Here is a 26415-nt window from a genome sequence, read left to right as displayed (position 1 = left end):
AACAAACCCCGTTTTCCCGGTGACATTGACGTGAAATGTATTGTGACAGTGTGGTTTTAGCTGCTGGCTAATGTTAGCTTGCTTTCTCACTAGTTAGCTAACTGGTCAGCTACCAATACAAATCAAATCAATAGAAATTTAGATATGTTGGGGAAACCGCAGATACTTTATTAGTGACATAAATAAATGTTACAAAATGTAATGTGAATAAACTTGAATGGGAAATCAGATCGGCACTGGTGTTTAACAATAAAAACTACAACTTCCCGTAATCAAAAGTCTGTGTTTACCATCCATAGTTTTGATTGAGAGACCCCTAGTGACAAAAAGTTACATATTGTACGTTTAACTATATAAATGACAAAATGCAGAGTCAGCTGAACACATTCTAACTGACATTATGAGCCCTACAGACTTTATATGCACATTTCACTTCTTGTATATTTCTGATTCACTCCAGTCCCTTTATTTGGTGATGTGCACGCTCTGGTGGCGAACCAGATTCCCCAGCACAGAGAACCTTTTGCCACATTTTGTGCAGCTGTATGGTCTCTCTCCGGTGTGGACAGTCTGGTGTACCTTAAGGCTGCAGGCCTGTGAAAAGCGTTTCCCACAGAGGCTACAGGTGTAGCGCTTCTCCCCTGTGTGGACGCTCATGTGTCTCTTAATATGGCTGGACTGGGAAAAGCGCTTGCCGCACTGAGAGCAGCTGAACGGTTTCTCTCCGGTGTGCACCCGCTGGTGGGTTTTCAGCTGGTGTGGGTGGACGAAGGGCTTCTTACACAGGTAACAGTTGTAGATCCTCTCCCCGGCGTGGGAGCGCTGGTGCACCGCCAGGTCTCTGGAGGTTGAGAAGAGGCGGCCGCAGTGCTGGCAGCTAAATGCTCGCTCTGTGCTGCAGGAAAAGCTTGTGCACCTGGAGTCAGAGGAGGCGTTACTGAAGGAGGAGACGGTTAGAGAGTCGGACATGGAAGGGTTCCCAAAGCTGCACGGGAAAGGCAAAGATGAAGATGACATGGGCTCCTCCATGCATGTGACTCCATTTGTGGAGTGTTTGGCAGGAGCTGTCAGAGACCTAGCCACCTCTGGGGAGGAGAATAGGTCATCGAAGGAGTCGTCGTCCAAGCTGCTGGTGTCCAGCTCTGCTGCTTCACTCTCTGTGTGCTGACTGGTTGTGTTAGTCAACCTGCTGTTACTCTGACTCTCATCTCTAGTGACAGAAACTAAAGAATGATATGTCAGAAAAGCTTCAGAACAGGAAGGTTCAGCCTCCAGTTTGATTGCTGCTAACACTTCCTCTCCCCTCCAGTCTGCTGCTGCACCACACAAAACTTCCCCTCCGGTATTTTTAGGTGAATCTAGTTTCTTTATCAGTGCAGTGTCAATATCAGGAACTTTACTACTACTCGACTCAGCAGACAAAGAGTCAACACAACTTTTGTCGTCTTCTTCGGTCAAGTCTGTCATTTCCCTGTCTGTGTTTGGACCACCACCTCCATGGCTTTGTTCTAAAGGATGAGAGTACCGACACGGAGTACTGGCCTCATCCACTCTCTCCTTCTTCTCCTGCTGCTGAGCTTCAGGTCTGGCCAGGTCCTGATTTTCATTTCGACATGACACACTTACTCTGGGGGTTTCTGCTTCGACACTCAGTAGGTGGTCGCTCTCAGCAGCAAGAGACAGAGAAAGAGGTCCAGCTGGAGATTGGACGGAGAGAAAAAAGACAAGGTTATATCAATCTTCCATCATCAACATCAATTCCCTCATCTTACGTTACTTTACACCTTTGGACCACAACCTGTATTTAAAAATGTTTACAATTGACAAATATACACATAGAATTTTTTTAAAAGGCATATTATTACATTATCTAGACTCATGTATTCAAATTAACAGGTTATTGGAAAATAAAATAAAACACATGAATTAATTCAAATTTAAAAGGGATTTCATTTTGCAGACTTATATTCCTGACAGTGTGGATAAGCTGTTGAATCAGCCTTTAGATGAGATAGATATAGAGATGCACCCAGTATAAAGACAATTGGAATAGACAACATTGAGGAACGGTGGTTCCAACTCTGCAGCTGGCCCCCGTGGGGACAGGAGGAGGTGTGACAAGCCGTAATACCAGCTACCGGTATATTTACTGACTACTGGTGAGTAGGGGTGGAACGGTACACAGAAGTCTTGGTTCGGTTCAAACACCACAGTTTGGTACAATCAATGCAGGGAAAAGCAAAACTACAATTCAGAAGGCCATTTGTTTTTATTGTGCATGTCTCAGGTTGTACCGCTGAGTGTCATACAGTCTCTCCCCTGAGTGTGTAAAGTGAGATGTAAACAGTAAACCATAAGTACCCCACATCAACTCCAGACTCCATCTGGAACATGTAAACAAAATAAGACAATCAGCTATAAAAACTAAAAATACAGCATCTCTTACTCTTGAAAGTGCAAATTACATTGAATAATAACAACAAGAAATTCTACTTTCCCCACAAAAGATAAAAGAAAGTATACGACCTACTGCTTACTCTCCCTCTCTCTGGCCTAGTAATGCGGTTGTGACTTTTATTGATGTTTTTGTCTTTGTCTTCCTTTTTGTTTTTTGGTCAAAAACTGGACAGTATCTTAAAGTCTTTCGTACATACCGCTGCTGTTAGAAGCTGTCTGATGGTCTTCCAACACACTCAGCTCCTCCTCTTGCCTTTCCGTCTTTATGGTAACCACCTCTGGCTCCACCGCCTGCTTCATCACAACCACCAGCTGGCAGACAGAAAACATGTATGCAAGGTCTTTACTGCTACTGAACAAATCTGAAAAGTGCATGGCTAAGTCATTAGCAGCCATGCACGTGCATCAATTTTTTTATAAACTTTTAACGAAATCTTTACTTTAACTGGTTATGTTTCAGCTAGAAAGCAAGGATTTCTCACCTGTACTGTATGTGGATGTACTGTGTATATAAAAATACAAACTTAAGATATGAAACTTAGTCCTTTGAACAAAAACACAATATAAAAAAAAAATAAGAGGGACGTTGTAGACCGCCCTCTGGTGGACAAACTGCACCGCCAACACTCATAACATGGTTGACTATCTGTTTTTTTTTTAAATATTCATTTATCAGAATCATTTATTTGTCATTGTAAATGATTTCTGATTTGAATATCGGCCCGCCAATATATATTGTCCGAGCTCTAATGTGGACATTGACAGATAAAAGCTGAATCTCATTTCTCTGTCTTACCCCTACCCCTTACCCCTTCCCCTCGTTTTTTTGCGCGTTCACACCGTAAGACAAACGGACAGGTGCACTGACCTGGGACTGCTGAGGGTCAGTGTTCTCCAGCATAGTGAAGTTGACTTTTTTGGTAATGGCAGAGCCGTCTTCTCCGAAGTGATCTGCTCAAAATAAATCAGAGGCGTTTGTTACACGTTTGTTATCAAGTTACAGCTTCTTTAAAAGGGTAATTTCTTCTTTTTCTTCAACCTGGACCCCATTTTATGTTTTCTGTCTATGTGAATCATGGGAACAACAAGCTTTGACATTGGCCCAGTATATTGCTGCAGTCGGCAGTCAGCAAAACAAGCTACAATGTAAGATATTGGGCTATTGCGCACCTTGAATTTACGTCTACAAAAGTGTTTTTTTGCCACCGAGAGGCTCAGAATAATATTATTGTTAATATAAGTGTCTGACAAGATTATGCAAAGGATTATAGAGAGGTCGACATGTGTGTTTAAGAGTAAAATCCTTTTTCCAAACATAAAATCGTCTGTGAAATTGCTATTGTTACAGCCACCAGACTTCATGTAAATACACAGTAATTTTATCATCATAAAAGATACTTCATTTAAAGACAACAGACACAAAATAAAACTATAGAAAGCCGTTTTGGTTCGTCTTTCCACTGTTCCAACAATAACTACAGTTCAACCGATATGGGTTTTTCTCTGGCCGATGCCTATCTTTAGGAATCAGGGTCAGCCATTTATTTATAAAGGATATGGAAATTCTTGTATTGGGTGATACTTAAATTCTTTTTTGCCTTCCAGTTTATGAAGATAGTTTTCTTGAATGAATGTCACTTAGGTCTCCCAGCATGCAGAGTGATGGGGAAACTGGGAAGGGGTACTTTAGCCAAGTCGATGGGTCCTCACATATCGTCTGCCTGAACTTCTGGACAGGTGCATATTGCCACATAGCATGTATTTAACTATCAGATATGTTAAGGATGTTTGACTGCTCAGGTAACAAAGACCCTTTCTAAACTTTTGTTGTCCTGTATAGTGTTCTATGGAGATTTTTATACTATAGGGGTTGCATATTGGGATTTTTAGTCATTCTAAAAGTATTTAAACATATTTGCGTCCAGAAGTTTAGGTCTGGACTAATGGATAGATCTGTCTCCCGCTTTAAGAATGTGAGAGAGACTGAATCATCTGTTTTCAACAGTACATTTTTATCTTTGTTAGTAGTTTTGGGTAGTGAGAGTTTAAGAAAGTCTGCTATCATTGGAGGTACTGTAGATCCTAGTCCATTTTGTATTCCTTAAATCTCAACCGAATTTTGGATTTAAAAACTGTTGACATTCAAGAAATCTATTACTCTTAATTCAATATTGATGATATGGTCTAATCTGTGCATCCTGTCTTTGTGCTTTTCACGAAGGCCATGCGAGGCTGAGGAGGATTGACTAGGTCAAACCAGGCTGAAGTAATTTGGACATATGCACGTTCACAGCTTTCCCTTAACAGAGGTTGGTCACAGATTTACTGATGCTAAAATGGAGATGTAAATGCATTGTGCATTTAATTTACAAAGAGTGAGCAGCAGCTTCCTATGGAAGTCTGATGAAGTGAAACACTGTATTTGTAAGAAACACGGCCGCTGTAATGAAGCAGCATGACAAAGCGTTGCAGTCAGTCGCGGACCGACTGAATGTGCGAGTAGCCTAAAAATAGACATTATGTGACAACAACGTATTATTTTGCGTTAAAAGTGGGCAGAATGGTTTCCGTTAAGAGCAGTGGTTGCCAAATGTATATTGTCATTCAGTCCGTTCGCTACTGTTTGCCACACAATTTTGCGTTGTTTTATTATAGTGACAAAGTTTTCTTCTTCACATATATATGCTTTACTTCCTCATATATATGGATATAGAAAATAAAGACTCTAAACAAATTGGATGCTAAAATCCATGAACCAAGAAGATAATTAGGTGATAAACTCAATGCACACTGTAAACATGCCAAAACCATTGAGGTGTCCCTTATTGGGCACCCCCCTTGCATCTATCTGTCCTCTCTTGGACAACAATTGGCCTGTAGCCAAATAACCATACACCCAACCAAGGGTGGGGCAATGGGGTGGCTTCCAGGGCTCCATCCCCGAATGTTATCTCAAAAGCCCCGAATTTTTTAGGTTTTGAAGAAAAGTTTTGTCATTTTCCACTTAGTCTCTCTGACTGGACCAGCAAATCCAAGGAGCAAACGTTCTTTTACTGGGAAAACATTACTTTCGTTTCAAGATTAGTAATGCTGTCTACAGGATGATTCTTTCCCTTAGCAACACAGACATTTATCGATAGTCTGGCGTTATAATTTAATATTCCATGACTGTTTTTAATGGCAGGCTAGCATAAACCGTTGACTTGTGCTAGCCTAGTACCAGCGAACTCTGCAGCTGGAAGGACTGGATGAAACGTGTTGAAAATGGTCTCCACTGATAAATACAACACATAAATGCATACTATACATTAAGACACTGGCTAACTTGGAAATGAGGTCCTATGTCCAAAAATTCTGAACCACCCCTTTAAGTACAAATTATAGGTACTTTAGGTTACTTTTCAAGCTACTTTCTACTTCTACTCCGCTGCATTTCAGAGAGAAATATTGTACTTTTTACTTCACAATATTCAACTCACAGCTTTAGTTACTAGTTACTTTACAAATTAAGATTTTTTGCACACGATGTATAACACAATATAACAGACTATTTATGATGATTCTTAACGTTACAGGCTACTTCTACTTAAGTAATATTTTCAATGCAGGACTTTTACTTGTAACAGGGTATTTTTACCGTGTTTTTACTTAAATAGATAATGTGAGTAGGCTACTTCATCCACCACTGGAGCAGGCTAACCTCTAGTGGTGCAGGTCACGACCAGCGGCGGGGGGGTGGGCTCTCTGGGTGGCTGCTCTCCTGAACGGACCTCCATCAGCCGCAGCCTGCTCTTCAGGGCCAGGTTCTCCCTCTGGCTCCGGGATATTTCCAGCCTCAGGGTGGCGAAGCCGTCATCCACGAGCTGGCAGATCTCAGCTACCGCCGCGTTAGCTAACACTTCCATGATGGACGCCATCTGATTGTGGAAATTCACAAAATTCGCCATCCTGCCCTACCGGCACGGTCACGTTACGTTTCTCCCAACAAAACTACTGCCGATTTATAGACAACAAAATGAATTCAGCCTCATATGGTCACACCTGAGACATATGAGAGGAGACAATAATAGGCATTCTCCGTGATGACTGCCGTCAGATTAAAATAGTTTCTATTTACTTCCGGTTTGCCGCAAGGTTGTTCCTTAGCGCATATGCCTTTAACTGTCTATGATGGCAATCACCAGGACGAGTGTTGAATCCTTCAAATTAAAATTATAACATTTTATTTAATTGGTGGGACTACATTAAAACCATAAACTGTAACACACTGGAATATTTGGCCAACAGCGAGGATTTTAAAAATACTTGCCATCATGCCATGAGTCCAAGACCCGTAAAACACACACACACACACAGAAAAATAAAGTCTTATTTTTATATTCTGTTTATTCAGTCTTTCCCACACTTTTCATTTTATTAGCCTATTCGTATATTTCTAAAGTCCTCTAAACACAGGTATAACAGAAAATCGGAATCTTTTATTTATTAATGTAGGCTACTTTGCTGGCCCAGAAGTTGTAAAATGTAAAATGTATCAACCCAAAAAATACTGTATTAACCTATGAATTAAACAACCCAACGTGTCTCATTTTCATTGTATAATGTTAACTCCCTCTTTTTTTAAGTCCCCTTTCCTCGTTTCCCCTTTTTCCTTGTAATGTGATTTCTGGATGAAACGCACATCACCTTATCTGTTCCGCAGCTTTTGAAATTAGTCAGTTTTTCTCATCAAGAAGCAAAAAGATAAGCAAATGTAAGTTACATTTTCATCTCTTCAAAGTATAGACAGCTGTTTGTTGAGACAGACACGTTTACATGACTTCCCCTGATGAGGACAGTCCTTTGTTGTTTGTTGGAGGTGTGTCAGGTGTGTCAACTCTGCAGGTTAGAAACAGATAGATGTCACAGATAGAGATCCTCTGTGAATACATGAAATATGTATTCATTTTAACAATAATATAAACACCTGAACAGTTTATTGTCATAAAACAAATCTGGATTGTTGTGTTGTCCTAATTGCATCATTAGACCTGCAACAGGCTTTTCCCTACGTTATTTGGTCTACTTGGCGGTGTGCAGAGCCTGGTGCCTGATGAGGTTGCTGAGGAAGGAGAAGTTCTTGCCACACTTGGAGCAGTGAAACCTCTTCTCTCCGGTGTGGACGCTCTGGTGGACCTTCAGGTTGGTAGAAGTGGAGAACTGCTTCCCACAGTGAGGACAGGAGAACGGCTTCTCCCCTGTGTGGACCATCTGGTGGCGCTTGAGGCTGCAGACCTGGCCGAAGCGCTTCCCACACTGGACGCACTGGTACGGCTTCTCCCCTGTGTGGACGCGCTCGTGGATGCGCAGCTGGCACTGGTGGGCGTAGCGGCGAGCACAGAAGGTGCAGGCGTAGGGGAGGGAGGGCTGCTGGCACTGTGCTGACCTGCACTCCTGGTTCTGACTGCTGGATGCTTGGTGAAGGGGGTTCTGACTGGGGAAGAGGGCGTTGTCCAACGGCCGGATTCCAGACCAGGAATGCTGGCTTTGCCGTTGCTGGGAGTTGACTGTCCCCATGGCAACCGGGGTATTGTTAAAGGTAGAAAGATTGTAGGATGCATTATCTTCAAACATCCCTTCACTGCGTGGTTCACTGATCTGAATACACAGCTGTGGCTGACCTATGAGAGGGGTTACTTCCTCTCCTTGCCCAGAAGACAACGTCTCCCTGCAGCTGTCCTCCGCTGCATAGGGGAGTGAGTTAGTGGCAGGGCGTGTCTGGTCTCTTTTGCACTGAGGCCTTTTAGAAACAAAATGACTAAATGATGAGGTTCCTGCTACGGTTTCTGCTGTGAGTGTGGAACAAGATGGCCGATCCCCATCTTCCGTCTCGCTGCTCTCCTGCCATCCCAGCAGCGTTTGGGAGGGACTGTGTTTATCTGGGGTAACACCTGATGAGCCCACAGCAAAGAAAACAGTTAGAAAAAAAGAGTTGCTGTACACAACAAAGCACTACATATGATTTTACAAATATATCGTCTCGTCAGCTGCATGCTTGCATTCTTTTTGAAGCTGCAAGCTTAAGGGGCTGTCCTCAATAGGCCGTTTGTTAATATAGCAGCAAACAGTTATTTAATAAGTAAAGATATAGTGGAGTAATGGCGTGGGACTTTTTTCACAATTTTCTGACATTTAATAGACCAAACACTTAATTGAGAAAACAATCTGTGTGTGCCTTGTTTGTCGGTATCCCACCAAGGCCCGACCACCGTGACAAAGCGTCTTTGATGAGTTGTGGAACGGTATGTGAGAGCTACTGTATATGGAGGAAATCCCCGACCACTTATCTGTATTGTAAACTGTGAGAAAGTGCTGCATCACATTCATAATAAATGGTGTAGGGCTGATTATGAACAATTTGTTTCACTTGTTGATTAATCTGTCAATTATTTTCTTGATTAATGGATATGTCGTTTGGCCTATACAATGTCAGAAAATGGTTAGAAATGTCAATCAGTTTTTTCCAAAGCCCAAGATGGCTTGATTTTTTGTTGTTGTTGAGATTCAGTTTACTGCTACAGAGAAATGACGAAGAAACTAGAACATATTCACATTTTAGAAGCTGGAATCAGATAATTCTTTTTACTTATTTCATAAAAACAATGAGTCAAGTCAAACTGATTAATTGATTATCAAAATAGCTGGAGACATTTTGGACACATACTTAGTTTGGTGCGTTGCTGTTTGGCAGAGGAGTCAGAAACCTTAAATAATGATATAAAAGATCTTGCTTGCAACTGTACCACCACATAACAACAATGACATTTTGAATATGTTTATAGAGATGACTTTTAGTGCATGTTCAAGTCCTTGCAGGCTGATTTTCACCAAAGTGTAGCTAATGGCTGAAGGTACAGGAAGAAATCAATCTGAAAACTAATTTGTAAAGTGTCTCATGGGACCTCAATAGAGAGCAAATCTAATCCCTTTACAATGGTGTTGATGTATCCTGCTTTAAAAAATGATTGGTGAGAATTGAAGTGAGAGAAGTGAAGAAACGTGGACTAATCTTTATTTTCTTCTTGTATGTATCTACCTTCAAGTCTGATATACTGTATCTTCTTCCTCTGTGCCCCAGTCTGTCTTAGTGACGGCATGTACAGTATATAGAGAATAAAGTGTCTCCCAATACTGAAGACTAAATTCACCACAGAGACTGAAAAAAGTCCTTTGAGTAGGAGAATCCCTCCAGTGGAGTCCCTGAAATGGTAATTTAGCCTGTCAATTAGAATATGGTGGTCGACAGTATCAAATGCAGCGCTGAGGTCCTAAAAAACCAAGACTGAACTCCAGCATCGGCAACCATTAAAACATCATTTAAGACCTTAAGGAGACCTGTTTCAGTGGAATACAATTTGCGAAAATCAAATTGAAATATATCAATTACCCTGTGCACTTCAATTATTTGGGAGGCCAACTACCGTGATATATTATCCAGTATATTAATATTCAGATGTGATAAGGTTGTGTGTAAAGCTCCTTTTGTATGAAAACATGCTCCCTTTTAGGACACAGACATAACAAGAATAGGTTCTTATTGCATAAGGGTTGCCGGGTGTAGGAGATTCATTTAAAGTGGTTTGGAGGGTGCACTCAAGTGTCATTCACATATACAAACATCTTGTTGCATATATCGCCGTGACTTGCTGGTCTGGTGTGCAGGATTGGGGATTCATTAGGGCGGACAGATGATAGCGGAGGCTGCACACTGGATCACGGCTGTGCTCCTGTATCGGGCGGTGGCACACAACTTGTATCTTACTTTGGATCATCTTTTACTATTTCAAAGTGCACCCACACTTTCCCCACATTTTCAGTTAAATGGTTACAATCCCTGCCGCCAAGATGCCATAAAACTTAAATCTGTCATGGAGCTGTTGGATTTATTCACACACCTTAAAAGATACAGTATATTAAAACCATTGAGCACCCCCATATAGCCAAAATAGCATGATCCTTGTTTCATTACACCTCTGAAGATTCGACTGACAAATCAGGCTCCTTTGACTATTTGGGGTCAATCCTGAATATTATACTTTAAAAACCTGTCTGAAAAATTTGAACTTATTTGTCTAAGTTCACATCTCATCAAAAGATGACTCTACCCTGTCCTGGATAGCCCAGATGTTGGTATGTCAATTATTTCAACTTTAATTTCTTAATCTAAATTTGAGACCATTGAATACATTTTCACCTTCAAATTCAACTCTTGAAATAGCAAGTGAATTCAGAACAAATGCATTCAGATATATGCCTTTTAAAGTAAAATACTCAAATACGTATTCAGTGGCTGTTCAGATTCAAATATTTCCGTCTCTTATATGCTTTAATAGAATTAATCACGGAACAGCTAAGGAGGTAAACATGGACAGTTTGGTAGTAATTCAAGAAATGGGAGAGCTGGGGTGTGAAGTTGCTTGGTGTAGGTGAAAAATGATTGAACGGTGTGACAGAAGAACAGTCCGATACCTTGCACTTCATGCATCTGTTCCACCTTGCGCTGAGCGCAGCTCGTGTTTTTCAGACATCTCTGGCCCTGCAAAGAGGAGGCAGGCTTTTAGCTGACACAAAGAACCCCCCAAGCTCGGTCACAGTAATAATCATTATTTAATACAGGAGTCATTATGCAATATCTATGTGCTAGATATAATCAAATTATTTCATTAAGATTTACTTACTAACTGCAGAATAGAAATGCATTCCACTGTGACTAAATCAGTAAACCATGACACCATACAAAAAAATATTTATTTACACTACACTGTATACATCAGTACACTCTCTTTAGTGAGCTCATAGCTCTGATTAAAAGGATACATTATCTGGCTAAACATTCAGTTACACCGGATGTGATGAATCCAAGTGGCGCTAGAACAGCTACTGCTTTCATGCAGTATCCATGTCCACATCAGTATATATAATCTTTATTTCATTTGGTAAACAGTATCATCACTGTACCATACTTGGTTAAATGAGGAAAGAACAAATTCTCATTGCACAATTATAGAATTCTACCTCTCATTAGAAAACAGACAACAATTCTTACTAGAATATGATAAGAAAACTCCTCTTTCAGTCAAATCTTTATTAAATAGATAATAAAAATGGAAAAATGCCTGATACCAATATTCTAATGCACTAAAAGCACTCATATTCTCGAAGATTCCTCCCTTCACATCTCAATTCTCCAGTTGATTTTGTTACTGGTGATCATCTGTCCATCATCCTATAAAGCCTGCCCTGGCAATCTGATTGGTCCGAACAGCTCTGGTTCGAGCATAATTGATCCACAACTGATCAAGTCCAGACCAAACTTCCCAACCTAAAATGTTGTGGGCGGGGCTAAATTTGACTGGCACCCGGGCTAATTAACTTAGCTTAGCTGTTTATGATGAAGTAAGCTATGCCTGCACTGTGCCCTACCTTGCAGTGAGCAAAGACTACATTTCCTATCATCATAAGGCAGCTTGATAAAAAATGAAGTGCTTATTAACCCTCAGTGTTTAAAAGTGAAACTGCAGCTGTAGTAAAATAGCATTGTGTAAAAAAAAAAAACTTGTCTAGCCCTCTTCAGTGATAACCCCTGGCTGTAAATCTTTGGTGCGGCAGTGCTGGGGGAGGTCTGGTCTTTGTGTTAAGTGCTGGATCTTCTGGTGCCTCTTGAGGTTGCTGGGATGGGAGAAGCGTCGGTTGCACACAGAGCAGCTGAAGGGCCTCTCCCCGGTGTGCACGTTGTGGTGGATCTCCAGCTGGCTCTGGCACACGAAGCTCTTGCCACACAGCGTGCAGGTGAAGTGCTTCTCCCTGGTGTGCCTGGCCATGTGCTTCTGCAGGTCTGACTCCTGGAAGAAGCGCTTGGTACAGCTGGTGCAGCCGTACGGGCGCTCCTTGGTGACGGCGTGGTAGAAAGCTAGGTGGAAGCTGCTGGAGAAGGGCTTGTGGTGGCTTTGGGTGCTGTGATTTGAATTGAATTGGTGGCTCACGGACGAGTTGATGCTCACAGTAGTTGCTCCACTGGATGTTCTTGGAATGTCATCGCGAGGGAGAACGGACCAAGTCTGCAGAGAGGACTGCACCTGCACCGACCTGTGTCCTTCAGATTCCAGCCCAGCACACTGAATCATAGTTGATGTAGTGTTTTCATGTCTGCCTCTGCCTGCTTCTTTCTGTGTCTGGTCTACAGCTGACAACTCCCACTGCTGTGACACCCCCCCTCCATCAATGACTATCACATCTGACAGGGAGGACTCAGAGGTGTTTAATGCCGCCTTGTTATCTCTCATGCCGTCCATTACATCATCACAAGAAGCTGGCAAGGAGTCCCAGCTTGGCGTCATGCTAGCGTCTGAGGTCAGCGGCTCCCTCTCCCATGCTCTGACATCACTTCCGGCTAGCTCCAGCTGGGAATTGTGGGTTGTGTCACTGCTGCTGCTGTCAGTTTCAGCTGTCCTGTCGACAACAAAGGTGATGTCGGATCCACTGACCTCCGTTTCGCTGCGGCGTCTGGCGTCTGGCGAGGTAGCGGGGAGGGATGTGGCGGTGTGGGAGTCTCCTCTGCTGCCGGTGCAGGCGTCTACTGGCACCTCGTGGTTGGTGGCTCCGGTCTCCATCGTTCCCTCCACCTTGACGATCAGCAGCTCCCCCACCTCCTCCTCAGGTTCTGCTGACTGAGACGACAATATGATAATAAACAGTTCCTACCAACAAAAATTCAATTGTTATACAATTTCAATAATAGCGCTGTTGCCCATAGTTTTAAACTATGCACAGTGTTCCAGTTTTGCCCTTATTTAAATACTAATATTCCAGGTTACGTTCAGATTGCAAAATAAGATGTTTCCCACACAAAAACTTGACAATTAGTGTTATCTTTGAACACAACATTAAATTATTTTTCAAATAGTATTTTATTTTTTCTTCTAAATGAAAGTCCATATACCTATATTTCTTCATATTTGTGTTTCTGTCCAAAACATATTTTACATTTTGGGGGAGATTTTCAAACTATGAAAATGAAGTACACATTACAAGTATGTTCAGTTCATACACGATACAAAAGTTCATTTCATATTTTCAATAACAAAACTTAATTGGCATGGGTTATCAGTTGTCTTCATTTATGTCCACAACCGGGGCTTGACATTAAAAAAAGCTCACCAGCCACAGCTACTAGCCACTCAGCATCTTCACTGTAAACATCTAAATCAGGACTACATGAAATACAACACTGCAGTCATTAAATACTGATAATGTGTGTAAAGATCTTTTTTGTATGAAAACGTGCAACCGAATAAGATGCAGACATAAAAGAGCAGCTCCTTATGCATAGGCTAGGTGCTGTAGGGATGTAAAAGAAAGCGTGCACACTGAACTGAACTCTGGGGGATATTTTAAGGACTCGCAGCAGCTTGCTTGTCAGGTGTGCAGTACTGGCCGTCGTACACCGGCCATAGCCCACTGGGTCACAGCTGTATTCCTGTGTTGTGGTACAGTAGGCTACTCCCTCCACCAATATAAAGACATGCTACCCGCCAAAGTGGCTAGTGAGAGTGACTGTGTTACCCGCCACTACCGATATTACCCACATTTGGCGGGATGGCGAGGGCTAATGTCAAGCCCTGTCCACAACTGTTTCGGAGTATTGCCTTTTAATATGTAACTTCAGTTGTTTGTTTAAGTCAATTTCATATTACAAAAGCAACATGTTTTTTTTTTTTTTTCATTACATCTTTTCATTGGTCGTGAAGAGCCCACCATAATGGGGGGGGGGGGGACACGCAGGAAACCGTCACAGCTCAAACCCTGGACCTCCGCTTCGAGGCGTTGAACCGCTATGTATATGTGCTCTACCACTGAACCAACCTGGCCACATGAGGAATGAGTTTAAGTCCCGCCCCCATGCGAGGAAAAAAGTACTCGTCAATTTTGTCTGCTACCAAACAGATGTTACATTTCTTAGCTTAGCTTAGAGACATATAGTTAGCCTAAAACTGACATATAGATATTTGACTAGGCAACAAAATGCTTGCTGCACACCTAACGTTGGGCATAACGTTAGGTCATAGAGCGTTCCATTTGTACTCGGAAGTCGGATATTTCAAGGTTAAAGTCGGAAACGCCCCCTGACCTCGGCTTTCTGGACAACCTCGCAGTACCCCGAGCTAAAAATCCAACATGGCATGAGCATGAAAACTAGTGAAATCTGTACTCACATACAGTTATTAGCCCCATCAGCATTATAAACTGGTATAGCTAATAATGGCTAACCTGGCTAGAGCTACCCCACAATGAAAAAATCGGACTTGGGTGGGTGTGACTTATAGAGTATGACGCAATCCGCTCTATCTGTCATAAATACTGCCCCTTGCATGTTACCGGATAGGACAAGGGCCAAACTAAAGATACACATAAAATGATCCAAAGGAAATTCCTCAAAAAAAACAGGTTCTGTTACTTTTCTTTATTTTTTTTAAGTTGTCCATCTCACTCGCCCTCATCATCCATAACGGTACACTGTGGAATAACTACCTCAGTTTTGGTGGTGGTGACGACCTCCTGGTCAGAATCCTGGTCCGGGTTCATAGGCTCGATGTTCTGCACAGACTGCGGATTCCCCGGGTCTCGGTTCAAAAACCTGGTCCTGCCTTGCAGAGAGGGGCCTGGTGGAACAATAGAAGGAGAATATTTGGTTAAATTGTATCTATAATTTCTGTACGAACGTTCCACTTTCCACACCGCTGTCATTGCACAAGAAGTCACCTTGTGAGATCTATAATGTTGTTAGACACTTTTAATTACTAAGGGAGAGAACAATCGCTTTTAGAGGACAAAACCAGAGGGTGTACAATTGCCCCATTAGGCTACATTACAGCTCCATTCACACTGGCCTGTCACTGTGATCTCGCTCAGTAATGGACCAAATTCAACGATTTTTGTTCACATCAATCTATTAGACACAAATATATAGGGTAATGGGGTCCAGGTTGAAAATAACAATAACAATGTAAATATGGTGCAAGATGTGAAAGCTTGTAGAACATGATCTGACAACTTGCAGAAAAACAAGCTGAACTTGTGATCTGAATTTGAGTCAGACAGAAAAAAACATGACAGCTTGTAAAAAAAACAAAATCGGAATGTGCACTCCTAAAGAATGTTCACACACCTGCATTCTGAATGTGAAGTCACAGAAAAAAACATTCACAATATTCATTTACATGGAACACAATGACAGCTGCAAACTTGTAATACAATATTTACATATATACTTATTTTGTTTTTTTACTCGGGTTTATTTTTCTATAACCACAAAACAGTGACTTTTGCAACACTGTTGTAAAAAGTGAATACATATGCGATACATATGGTGCAAAAGTGATTTGAGCTCTGAGCCAACAGAACGGGGAAAACAGGGGTTTTATCGCCAGATGAGCTCCAGGTTGCAAGGCTACCTGCCAGTGAGGTCCTATTCTGCCGGTTGAGGAGGCGGACCCCGGTATAGCGGCTGCAGGGAGAGCCTTCCGGTCCCTTCACTCTCTCCGCTCGGTACCTGGCGACGTGCAGCTCCAGCAGTTTGATTTTCCTGCGCAGAACCTCGTTCTCTTTCTGACTCCGGGACATCTCCAGGTGAACCACCGCGTATCCGTCGTCCACAACTTTACAAATTTCTGCAACGGCCGCGTTAGCCAGCACCTCCATGATGGAGGCAATCTGAGAATGGAAGTCCACGGCAGTCGACATTGTCACAGCGAGCTTGAAACGCTTACGTTAGCCTTTTTGATCGAGTGAACCGACTTTTTTTCTTTTAAAAAGACACTGGTAGTTCTAACACGTTGCAGTGCTACCTAAAATTCATAACTAGGCCTGTGTTTTTTTTAAAAACTTTTTCCAATATAACGGAGAAAAACCTGGGCACCCAGGCTGCAGAGTCTTTGTTGATATGACGGCTGGCTGCACAGTATGGTATTTTTCCAGTATGAACTACAGTACAACGCCCCCTCTGTTTGGGAGCGGACCTGCCATTCAGTAGACCGAGGACGAGGGTCACTGGACCCATTATAGGTACACCCAGTTTGCTACACTACCAGGGATAACTTCCTGGATTAATATATGGTCATAATGGCCGTTGAAAATGAACTAAAGTGTATTCAGCCTCTCATCTGGGCCCATTGGCTACTCTCACTCTGTCAGTAAAAACCCTTTTAGGTGGGGCATGGGGGGCTCTAGGGTTCGATATCTTTTGAAATACTGGTTCATGGTCTAATTTGTTGCCGGTCCTTGACCATAAAAAAGTATGGGAACCACTGGTTTAGGCAATAAAACTACTTTGTAAGGTTTCTGAAAAGATCATGACTGCTCATTGGCAGAAAGTCCTAATAGTTAACTTAGCTATTTGTGCAGCAGATGTTAGGCCTACTGAAGTGGCAATAAACATCACAATCCTCTATGTTGAATTTGCAGCAGGGTTCCAGCTGGTAACATTTTGCCGTTATAGCCACAGGTAAAAAAGAACGAAAGGAAATTAAAGGAAATAGTTACTGGGAGATCATTACAATGAGTATCTTGCATTACTGCAAGGAGAGGAAGAGTGAGATGGAGAGGGAGAGAAACAGCATATACAGTATATATATTCATGTGTATATATATGTACAATCGATACACTACAGTCTATACTCAGATGGGTGAAAACAACACAAAAAGTAAAATTAATTGTGATTGCAGAAAATAAATACAGCTCTAATAGTAAGGACAGATATCAAATGTCTAGTGATGGAAGAAGAACCCTATTTTAACCTTCTTTTTTAAATTCAAGGTCCATTACCGGTAAAAGCATGGTACTCTGTTTAAAAGAGTATTTAAGAAAAATTACATAGCTATTAAATCATCTCTCAAAAGTAGCCTACTCAAATGCTGAATACCGCCTGTCATTGTTACGTTACAGTATTGTATTTAAATTAGGGGTGGCCGCGAAATGAAAATACGTAGACTAATAATCCAAGACGTTAAGAATTACGCAAAGGTTTTGGTAGGCTATATACTGAGCTATCTCTGGTTGTGTGGGCAATAACAGTATCTAATTCACAGGATCAGACAGATATTAAACTACAAGCATATGTCTGTGGTGAAGAGCCATGCACTCCAGTCCAGCAGGTGGAGCTGTGCCCACGGTTGCAATGCTTAACCCGCAGCAGAAACAATCTCGTTACATCTCGCGACATTTTCAGGTAGCCGCCGGCAACGGGCAAAATAACAAGGTCAGAGACCAGTGACACGTGCGTGAGCACCAGCTGACCAAAGGTGTACAGTCCGTTAGGTAAGAACTTTCTAGAAGCAACGAGAAAGCTCCCGTTCTTTAGTCCTTTGACGTCTCAGAGATGGCCAGAGGAAGCCGCAGCCGTTCCTCAGCTCCAGCCAGGTAAATAACAGTTACAACAACTTATAACGGACTCAGGCAGGGGTGTTGGGCTATAGAAGATAGTCTCATGTTTCCTGTTTGAAGCGCAGGAATTCATTTAGACTTATAACAGATTTGTTGCGTCAAAAGTCACCGGTGCCATGTCGAGTCTGAAGTGAGGTTAGGTTTTGGGAAGGTCACAACTGGCAAGTCCAAATAGAGATGCTTTTAGTGGAGAGGAGTTGGTAAGGCTTATATTTCCGTGTGCTTATTCAGTTGTCCTCCAACATTACACACACAGTTAACGACCACAGTGCATTGACAAGTGTTTTGCTTGGGTTGTGATTGGGAGTGTAACAAAAATAGTGTAGTTCCAAAGTGTAATGTTGGCCTAAATATATTTGTTCTTTGCTCAGTTATAATGTAGCAAGTAAATGTCGGTTGGGGGGGGGGGTAGATTTAAACAAGAGTATACTTTATTGATCCTAATAGGGGACATTACATTGTTTCCCTCTGTTGTTATACACATCACAGGACTGAAATACACACACATGCCCAGGATCTGTATGCACTAATGGAGAGATGTCAGAAGGAGGAGGCTGCCCGTTACAGGTGCCCCGAGCAGTTGGGGGTTTGGTGCTTTGCTCAAGGGCACCTTTGCAGTGCCCACTTATAAGATATACTGGGATCACATAATCACAGAAAAATCATGTGTTAACAATCTGGTGCATCAAAATACGTCATACTTGCTTGGTTAACCCTTCGCTGCTGTCACTACGGCTTTACTCAGTTAGTTAACACCTTCTGGAAAAGTGATCCTGAGAAGACAGTTAGTCCATTATTCATTTAGTCAGTCATGGCCTCTTACCATGCGGGTTGTCTTTTTTTTTTTTGTCTGAGGAATTTATCAATTAACAGTCATCACCATTTGCTGCTTCCTACTTCTCTAATGTGAGCATTCTGCAACTATTATAACATTTGTTATTATAAACAGGTCCCCTGGGACTTTTAGCAATTTGAAAGCATCACTGTCTTGTATCTTGTGATAGATATTTGTCCTTATTTTATGGACTAAACAAATAGGCACACATTTTCCCTGCAGCCCTGACTGTTACAAGATGCATATTTTTTATTGCAGTGCATTGTATGAAGGTACAATTTATACATTTCATAATCTACAATTCTGATATTTCTGTGTAAAGAAGGTTGACAACAGAAGTGACCAAGTGCTTTAGTAGTTTGTTTTTTAACTCATAGCTTTAGTGTTGGAATCCTTTGCAGTGAAATACACACTTACACCGTTTCCAGTTTAGCGCTCAGTATTTTAACTGTGTTTAATCCAGCTACTAGCTAACAGTAGGCTAACGTTTTCTATGCCAAGTTTAACGCTTGCAGCGATGCTTCTGTTGCCGGCAACGTTGGTTTTGGAGCATCAGAGAGCGGCGCAGACATTTAAGTGGCACCGAAATGAGGCAATCCGCGTTAGATACGCTCGTTAAGCAACCACTGCCATATAAGCACAGGATTTTAACATTTAATCAATTGTATTTATAGTATCAAATCATAACAGTTATCTTGAGACACTTTATAAAAAATTTACAAAGTTCCAACAATTCTAGTAAATCCACCAAGAGCAAGCATGGTGCCCCTGGGTCACTTAGGTATTGTCCTACAAGAGATTTACTGTTTTTTTTGCTCTGTCTGTAGCTCAACTCAAACCCATGCTCCGGCCCTTGCCCATCCACCTCCTGCTGCCCTGGCCCCAGCTCCAGCTCAGTCCAAGGGTCCTGGGCTCATGGCCCAGATGGCTACCACAGCTGCTGGGGTGGCAGTAGGCTCGGCCGTGGGCCATGTTGTTGGCAGCGCCCTCACAGGAGCATTTAGTGGCAGCAGCAGCAGCAGCAGTTCAGAGCCAGCCAAGCCGTCGTACCAGGTAAGAGGTAGAGTATAATCAGAGATAGGATGAGGACGGATGAAACACTCAGCACGTCAAATAGATCGTCACTGTTTTTTGGAGATCTTCTGTGTTTGTTTGAGTCTGACTTATCTTTGTGGTTTTTTTTCTCTCCCCTGTCTGCAACTAGTTCAAAAGCAGAATTTTCTCCACCTGACCCAGTTATTTGAAGAACTTATGCTGCTTTTACCTTTCTCCACAACTATTGTACCCCAAAATAATTTACGGAAGGTCCAACAAAAAGTTCAAAGTTGCTGTGCACAATGGTGTCTGCATTTTATGATGAACCTAAAAATAAGAACGTCTACCAGCGAGTGCACGTTTATAAAAGTCTGAGTGTTCAGCACTCAGAATGTTTGTAGCTTCTGAGTATCTTTGGTTTGAAGTTACGTTTCTATATCTGCTTTATTTTACATTTCATGTTCATAGGAGTCATGTTAAGTTGCAGCTGATGAAGAACCATTCATCACATTCCCTGAATTTGCTGCTTCATACTAAAAACTTCTGAGTAACAAAATGATTGGACTTTTTAGGGCCAGGCAATATATCAATATTATATCGATATATGTGGCTAACTATTGTCTTAGATTTAGGATGTCCAGGGCTCGACAGCTAGCGTGAAATGAAACATTTACCAGCCGCTGCTTTGATGGCTCAGTAGCTTTTATGTAGCAACAGCAGACGATGCGATGTAAGAACAGGAACGTGTTTGGTAATATCCTACATAGACATTTTAGATATATCTGTTGATGGAAAATAACAACCAGACCATGCGACCAAACCGAAGCTGACCTTTAATTTGCTTGCGTCTTTCCAGGAGCCCCCCCGGCCTGCTCCAGCCCAGACAGGCCCCTGTCACTTTGAGGTCAAACAGTTCCTGGACTGTGCCACCAACCAGACTGATCTGAGTTTATGTGAGGGCTTCAATGAGGCACTCAAACAGTGCAAGTACTCCCACGGTGAGTCTGTAGTGAATGATGGCTGCAGCCACATAATACAGCACTGCTCACAGCAAGCCATGAGCACCTATGGAGCTACAGCATCTCCTTGAACATATTAATTTTAGTATGTCCCAAGTTGACTTCTTTTATCTGTTATTCTGTAGGTGTGACATCACTGGTGTGAAGAATCGGCGTCAGCTGTCATGACGGACATATTTCACTAATGAAACGTACTGTAGACATGAGCACATAACACTTAAATGTGAACCGTGTACCTGTACCTCAGGCAGTGAGATACCTGATGGGTTTTGTTGATGGATGTATGAAATGTTTTTGGGTTGTACAGTGATAAACCTTTAATAAATAGCTGCTATCTAATTGCACTTTCTGTCCATGTGTGTTGTCTTTAGTCCGGTCATGTCAGGTTTTCAGCCATAAATTGTCCTTTACTGTAATATTTATTATAATTCAAATTTCTCATTTATTTAACAGCCAGTCATTTCATGGTAATGAAAGAAGTGTAGCAGCAAAGGGGAACAAGTCCCTATGGCTGGAGATTGGGGTGCCTCTGAAGCCTGAAATCTTTTCTCATTACAAACATTAACAAAACATGGGAATCATTTCAAAAACGTTGTAGCTAAATATGGTTGTTCGATTGCTAATGTTAACTAAAAACGCCATTCAACTGGCAGCCTTTGTTGTGTTTGATTGCTAACTTGTATCAAGCAGTGAACCAACTTCATTAAGTAGGTCCATTAAAAAAAATAAAAAAATATTTTCATTAAAGATTCATATCTGCACATCGCAAACATATGCACTCAATTCTACAATGTGAATTGAACATGGAATACAACATTGATACATTTTCAAAAAAGAAATAAAGGGAAAAGAGACCAAGTAACTTAGCAGTAGACACTCAGAAATGAGTTTGCATAAGTATTCAAAAAACATTTCAGGGATTGTTTATACAGAATTATATCATATAGAAAGGCATTAAAGACGGGATATTTTGAGAAATCGAAATTTTTTTATGACAGTTTTTTTACATAGCATAAGTCTACTTGTCGCAAAATCACAGCTTCACTCGTGGCAAAGTGACGCATGCGCGACTCAAATCTGCACTCTACTTGCATTGGGGAGTGACCATAGACTGTAAACAGCGACAATACAATATATATACAGTCTATGGAAGTGACAGAGAGGCTTGTTTATTTATTATGTCTATGGGCTTACCCCCTTGGTAAATTTGTTGACTGCACATAGCTACATCCGGTTCTGCTTTCAAAATGAAACTACATTGGCGAAAACAAATTGGGTTGCAAATTCGGAAATTAATACATTTTATATTTTTTACAAAAATGTATAATTGGTGTTTCATGTTAGGAGAGAGTTTTTTATAATCCTATGACTAATGTAGGGCTGATTGCTATCAAGACTTTAAAAAGATTGTTAAACTCACTTCCAATTCTTCAGCACAAAAAAACAGTCGATGGTCCTAAATTTGAAAATATAAATTCCACCCTGCACTACAAAATAGGAAAACGCAGAAGCAGCGGAAATTTGGCTTATCGTTCTAATTTCTCGGACTTATTGTGAAAGTTACAACCGGAATAAGGAGGCTACGGAGGTTCCGTGGCTGTCTTGCCACTCGTCCTCAATGCAGACTTGTTAGCAGACTAAATTCCAGTAGATTTAAACATGCCTTTCATCGAGTTACAGAGTAATTTACCGGCCAGCTCATTTTCTGAAGAATTTCTGAAGAAGCTAAGCTCCTGCGCCGCAGCTGCTCTGGAAAAACCAGTGGAAGTGAGTAAGCTACATTAGCAGCTAACGTTAAAAGGTTAAAACAAGGTTCCAACTGCATCTTCTCTTCATTTTGGTGCGTATCTATAAAAAGCAGCACATTTGCTTTACGTTATTCCTGTCCTACACTGTTGCATAATAATGTCAATATATCCACATGCATATCTGTGTAAGACGCTTTTAGGTTTCTTATGTAGTTAACACAGAAGTAACTTTTCACAATTATTTGCCAAAAACGTCGCTTAACGCTAACCTCTACAGTTAGTTCTTGATTCTATGGCAACCCAGCCTGAAGGGTGGCCGCTTTAACTAGCAGTTAAGAATAGATTTTAAGCCTTTTTTTCTTTTACCACTCATCAAACAGACATAAAGAATTGTATCTGCCATAAAAAAAAACGGTATTATATCTGCATTTACTGTCTTTGGGAAAGTATCCACGCTGCATGTCTATAAAAATAAAGACAGAATCAGTTACTCTGTTCTGGGCAGGCTTTGACGCACACAGGAGAATTAACTCTGACCTAGTGGTGGGGAAATGTGCTGACTTTGTCTTTGTTGATATGGATTTTGTGGATTTCCACTCACTCTTCCCTCTCTGTTACGTTGATCCATATTTGACATGGTGGTCGTCTTTCAGAGGATGAATGTGGTGGTGAAACCTGGGTTGCCGATGCTGATTGCTGGCTCCAGCTCTTCGTGTGTGATGCTGTCAGTGTCTGCTATCGGTGTGACTGACACTGCTGACAAGAACAAGGAGCACAGTGCCAAGCTCTTTGCGTTTCTGACCAGAGAACTTGGGTTGACTGAAGAAAGGTGAGCTCTGTCTGCACAATATCAGTTTGCATAGCCATGTGAGGACAGAACTGTTGTCTAATAACAATCAAAATGTTTTCTTAGGACTACTTTCAATCACCATGATTTGTCCAACGTATTGGAGTCTGGAGAGAGACTGGATTAGTATCTTACTTTCTATCCGTTGTCTCCTCTGTCGCTTATTTTTAAAATAGTGTCCTGCTTTGTCGTTTGCGCACCTTTTTCCACATATTATTTCTTCCACGTCATTAATGGACTCAACTCACCCGACTACTACCTAACTAGTATTAAGCTACACGCTTCAGATATCACACCATTTAGTTTCCCCAGGTGGCGTGGCAACAACGCAGGAGTTTCAGTGTTGCCGGGTAGAACTGAAAGGATTTCAGACAAACCAAAGATATTACTGCATTTTGCAGCTGAGTTAACCACACACAGAGGCCTATTATAGCCTTAACTTCCCAGTGTCTCTATGATTCAGTGATTACACTGTGTAGTTTCAAATTTATTAAATACATTTAATTTTTCCTAAAATGAAATGCCTGACCCATCTCAAATCGTCTAACTCCTAGCTTCATTAATAAGCGTCCCCTTTGCTGTAGAGCTTTTTACCTTTTTGCAGTACTGTTGACAACTTTGCAAGGCTGCTGACGCCTTGGTCACCCCTACCATGCAGGTCATAGTATCTCTACCTAGAGGGTTTCCCCACTAACCACAAGAAAACACATTTCTGCCATCCACTACTGTGTGCTGACTGACAGTGCTGCATATCTGTAGTGGAGCAGTTTTACTCCAGCAGAGCAAGGTATATAATAGTGGATGCTGTACCAAATATGTAATAAAATAGCTTCTTCCAGTTTGGACCCTGCAGCTCTCCATTCCCTCAAAGTTCTGCATTGCCAATCTGATTTCCAATTGGTCCACAGCAATTTGCATATCACAGTTGACCAAAGTTAAGAAGTTAAGAAACTTCTATATATTATTATATATATATATATTTTTCTTTGCTTTCTTTTTTACTTTTTAGCCCTAAAATTAGTTACTCATCATGTTTGCTTTCATGTTAAACTTGGCTTGGCTTTTCAATTAACGATAGACATCAGAACAATCTTACACTTATTATTCAATGGTACATGGACTTAAATTCAGCAGCTACAGTATGTGTCCTTGTCCTGGTCTTTACCTCCATTATTATTTTTTGTTTCTAATCTGGCTGCACTCTTTTGGTTTGTATAATGGCAGAACTCAGTCTTGCAAACTGGACTGTCTTGGTTAAAACTACAACACACATTCTCATGCAAGACACGACAGACTCACCGTGTTTCTTCAAAGGGAGTATGGCAGGAAGTGATGAATCATAACTTAAACTAATTCTGATAAATGATTGACAGCTTTGTTCTGATTCCCAGGATTGTTATTGTGTTCCACGCGCTGCAGCCTCACCAGGTCGGGAAGAAGGGAACCGTCATGAGCTTCTTGTGAAAGACGTTGCGCTAACACATTTCACAATCGAAATCCTAAAAGAAGTAGAGGACACTAGATCAGTATGAATCACACATGTAAAGAATAATCATTTACAAGTACTGTATGTTTCATATCCAGGTGCACTGTCTGGCCAGTATTTTACACATTTACGGTTCCTAAAGCTGTAAAACATAAAGTTCATAACTTCTAATTGTATTGATTAAAAGACGTGTTGCTTTTGTAACCATCACTTGTATTTCGTGTTATTGAAGACGACAAATGAGAGTTTGACTCTGTTTAATCCAATCCAGCCCCTCAAGTAACACCAAACACTACGGGCTAAATGGCAGTTTGAGGGGAGTGAAAAGAAATTCCTAAACCTGTTGTTTAGTCTATGTGTCTTGTTATTTGTTATTAAGCTTGGATGGACTGTTTAGTTTCTTGATGAGATTGAAGCAAATTCATGGATTGGCATTTGAATACAGTCGTGGTCAAAAGTTTTGAGAATGACACAAGGATTGGATTTCACAGAGTTATCTAATTCCTTGTTTGTAGATATTTTTGTCAGATGTTACTACGGTATACTGAAGTATAATCATAAGCATTTCATAAGAGCCAAAGGCTTTTTTTTACAATTACATTCAGTTTAGTCAAAGAGTCAATATTTGCAATGCTGACCCTTCTTTTTCAAGACCTCTACAGTTCGCCCTGGCATGCTGTCAGTAAACTTTTGGGCCACATCCTGACTCATGGCCATCCATTCTTGCATAATCAATTCTCAAAGTTTGTCAGAGTTTTTTGGTTTTTGTTTGTCCGTCCGCCTCTTGAAGATTGACCACAAGTTCTCAATAGGATTAAGATCTGGGGAGTTTCCTGGCCGTGGACCCAAAATGTTGATGTTTTGTTCCACGAGCCACTTGGTCATCACTTTGGCCTTATGGCTAGGTGCTTCATCACGCTGGAAAAGGCATTGTTGGTCTCCAAACTGTTTTTGGATGGTTGCTCTTGGAGAATGTTTTGTGCCATTCTTTATTCATGGCTGTGTTTTTAGACAAAATTGTGAGTGAGCCCACACCCTTGGCTGAGAAGCAACCCCACACATGAATGGTTTCAGGATTCTTTACTGTTGGCATGACACAGGACTGATGGTAGCGCTCACCTTGTCTTCTCCGGACAAGCTTTTTTTACAAATGCCCCTAACAATCGGGAAGGGGATTCATCTGAGAAAATGACTTTGCCCGAGTCCTCAGCGGTCCAATCCCTGTCCCTTTTGCAGAATAATAATCTGTCCCTGAGGTTTTTCCTGGAGAGAAGTGGCTTCTTTGCTGCCCGTCATGACACAAGGCCATCCTCAAAAAGTCTTTGCCTCGCTGTGCATGCAGATAAACTCGCACTTGCCTGCTGCCATTTCTGAGCAAGCTTTGCATTGGGGGGTGCCCCAATCCCGCAGCTGAATAGACATTAGGAGACGGTTGTGGTGTTTACTTGACTTTCTTGGACGCCCTGAAGCCTTCTTCAGAACAACTGAACCTCTCACCTTGAAGTTCTTG

General features: G+C 41.5%; 3 protein-coding genes across 3 annotated transcripts; 2 read left to right on the top strand and 1 right to left on the bottom strand.

Moving 5' to 3' along the window:
• Nucleotides 1–16502, bottom strand: LOC117937340. Its single transcript, XM_034861242.1, has 9 exons — nucleotides 15948–16502; nucleotides 15025–15155; nucleotides 12981–13163; nucleotides 10966–11032; nucleotides 7522–8387; nucleotides 6158–6410; nucleotides 3326–3408; nucleotides 2655–2769; nucleotides 1–1697 (listed from the first exon to the last, which is right to left on the bottom strand). The coding sequence occupies exons 1-9, from the start codon at nucleotides 16234–16236 to the stop codon at nucleotides 466–468; spliced, it is 3219 nt and encodes a 1072-aa protein (XP_034717133.1). The 5' UTR covers nucleotides 16237–16502; the 3' UTR covers nucleotides 1–465.
• A 1185-nt stretch (nucleotides 16503–17687) lies between these two features.
• chchd10 (coiled-coil-helix-coiled-coil-helix domain containing 10) lies at nucleotides 17688–21173 on the top strand. Its single transcript, XM_034900147.1, has 4 exons — nucleotides 17688–17911; nucleotides 19598–19823; nucleotides 20662–20803; nucleotides 20950–21173. Exons 1-4 carry the CDS (start codon nucleotides 17871–17873, stop codon nucleotides 20967–20969), a joined length of 429 nt encoding a protein of 142 aa, XP_034756038.1. The 5' UTR covers nucleotides 17688–17870; the 3' UTR covers nucleotides 20970–21173.
• Nucleotides 21174–22361: 1188 nt separating this feature from the next.
• ddt (D-dopachrome tautomerase) lies at nucleotides 22362–25150 on the top strand. The gene is made up of 3 exons (XM_034900158.1): nucleotides 22362–22591; nucleotides 23226–23401; nucleotides 24811–25150. Exons 1-3 carry the CDS (start codon nucleotides 22484–22486, stop codon nucleotides 24881–24883), a joined length of 357 nt encoding a protein of 118 aa, XP_034756049.1. The 5' UTR covers nucleotides 22362–22483; the 3' UTR covers nucleotides 24884–25150.
• The last annotated feature ends 1265 nt before the right edge of the window (nucleotides 25151–26415 follow it).

This window comes from Etheostoma cragini, chromosome 2 (genome assembly GCF_013103735.1).
Source record: "Etheostoma cragini isolate CJK2018 chromosome 2, CSU_Ecrag_1.0, whole genome shotgun sequence".
NCBI classification, from domain to species: domain Eukaryota; kingdom Metazoa; phylum Chordata; class Actinopteri; order Perciformes; family Percidae; genus Etheostoma; species Etheostoma cragini.
Note: the sequence above shows the minus strand (reverse complement) of the source record. Positions and strands in the feature narration are given on the sequence as shown.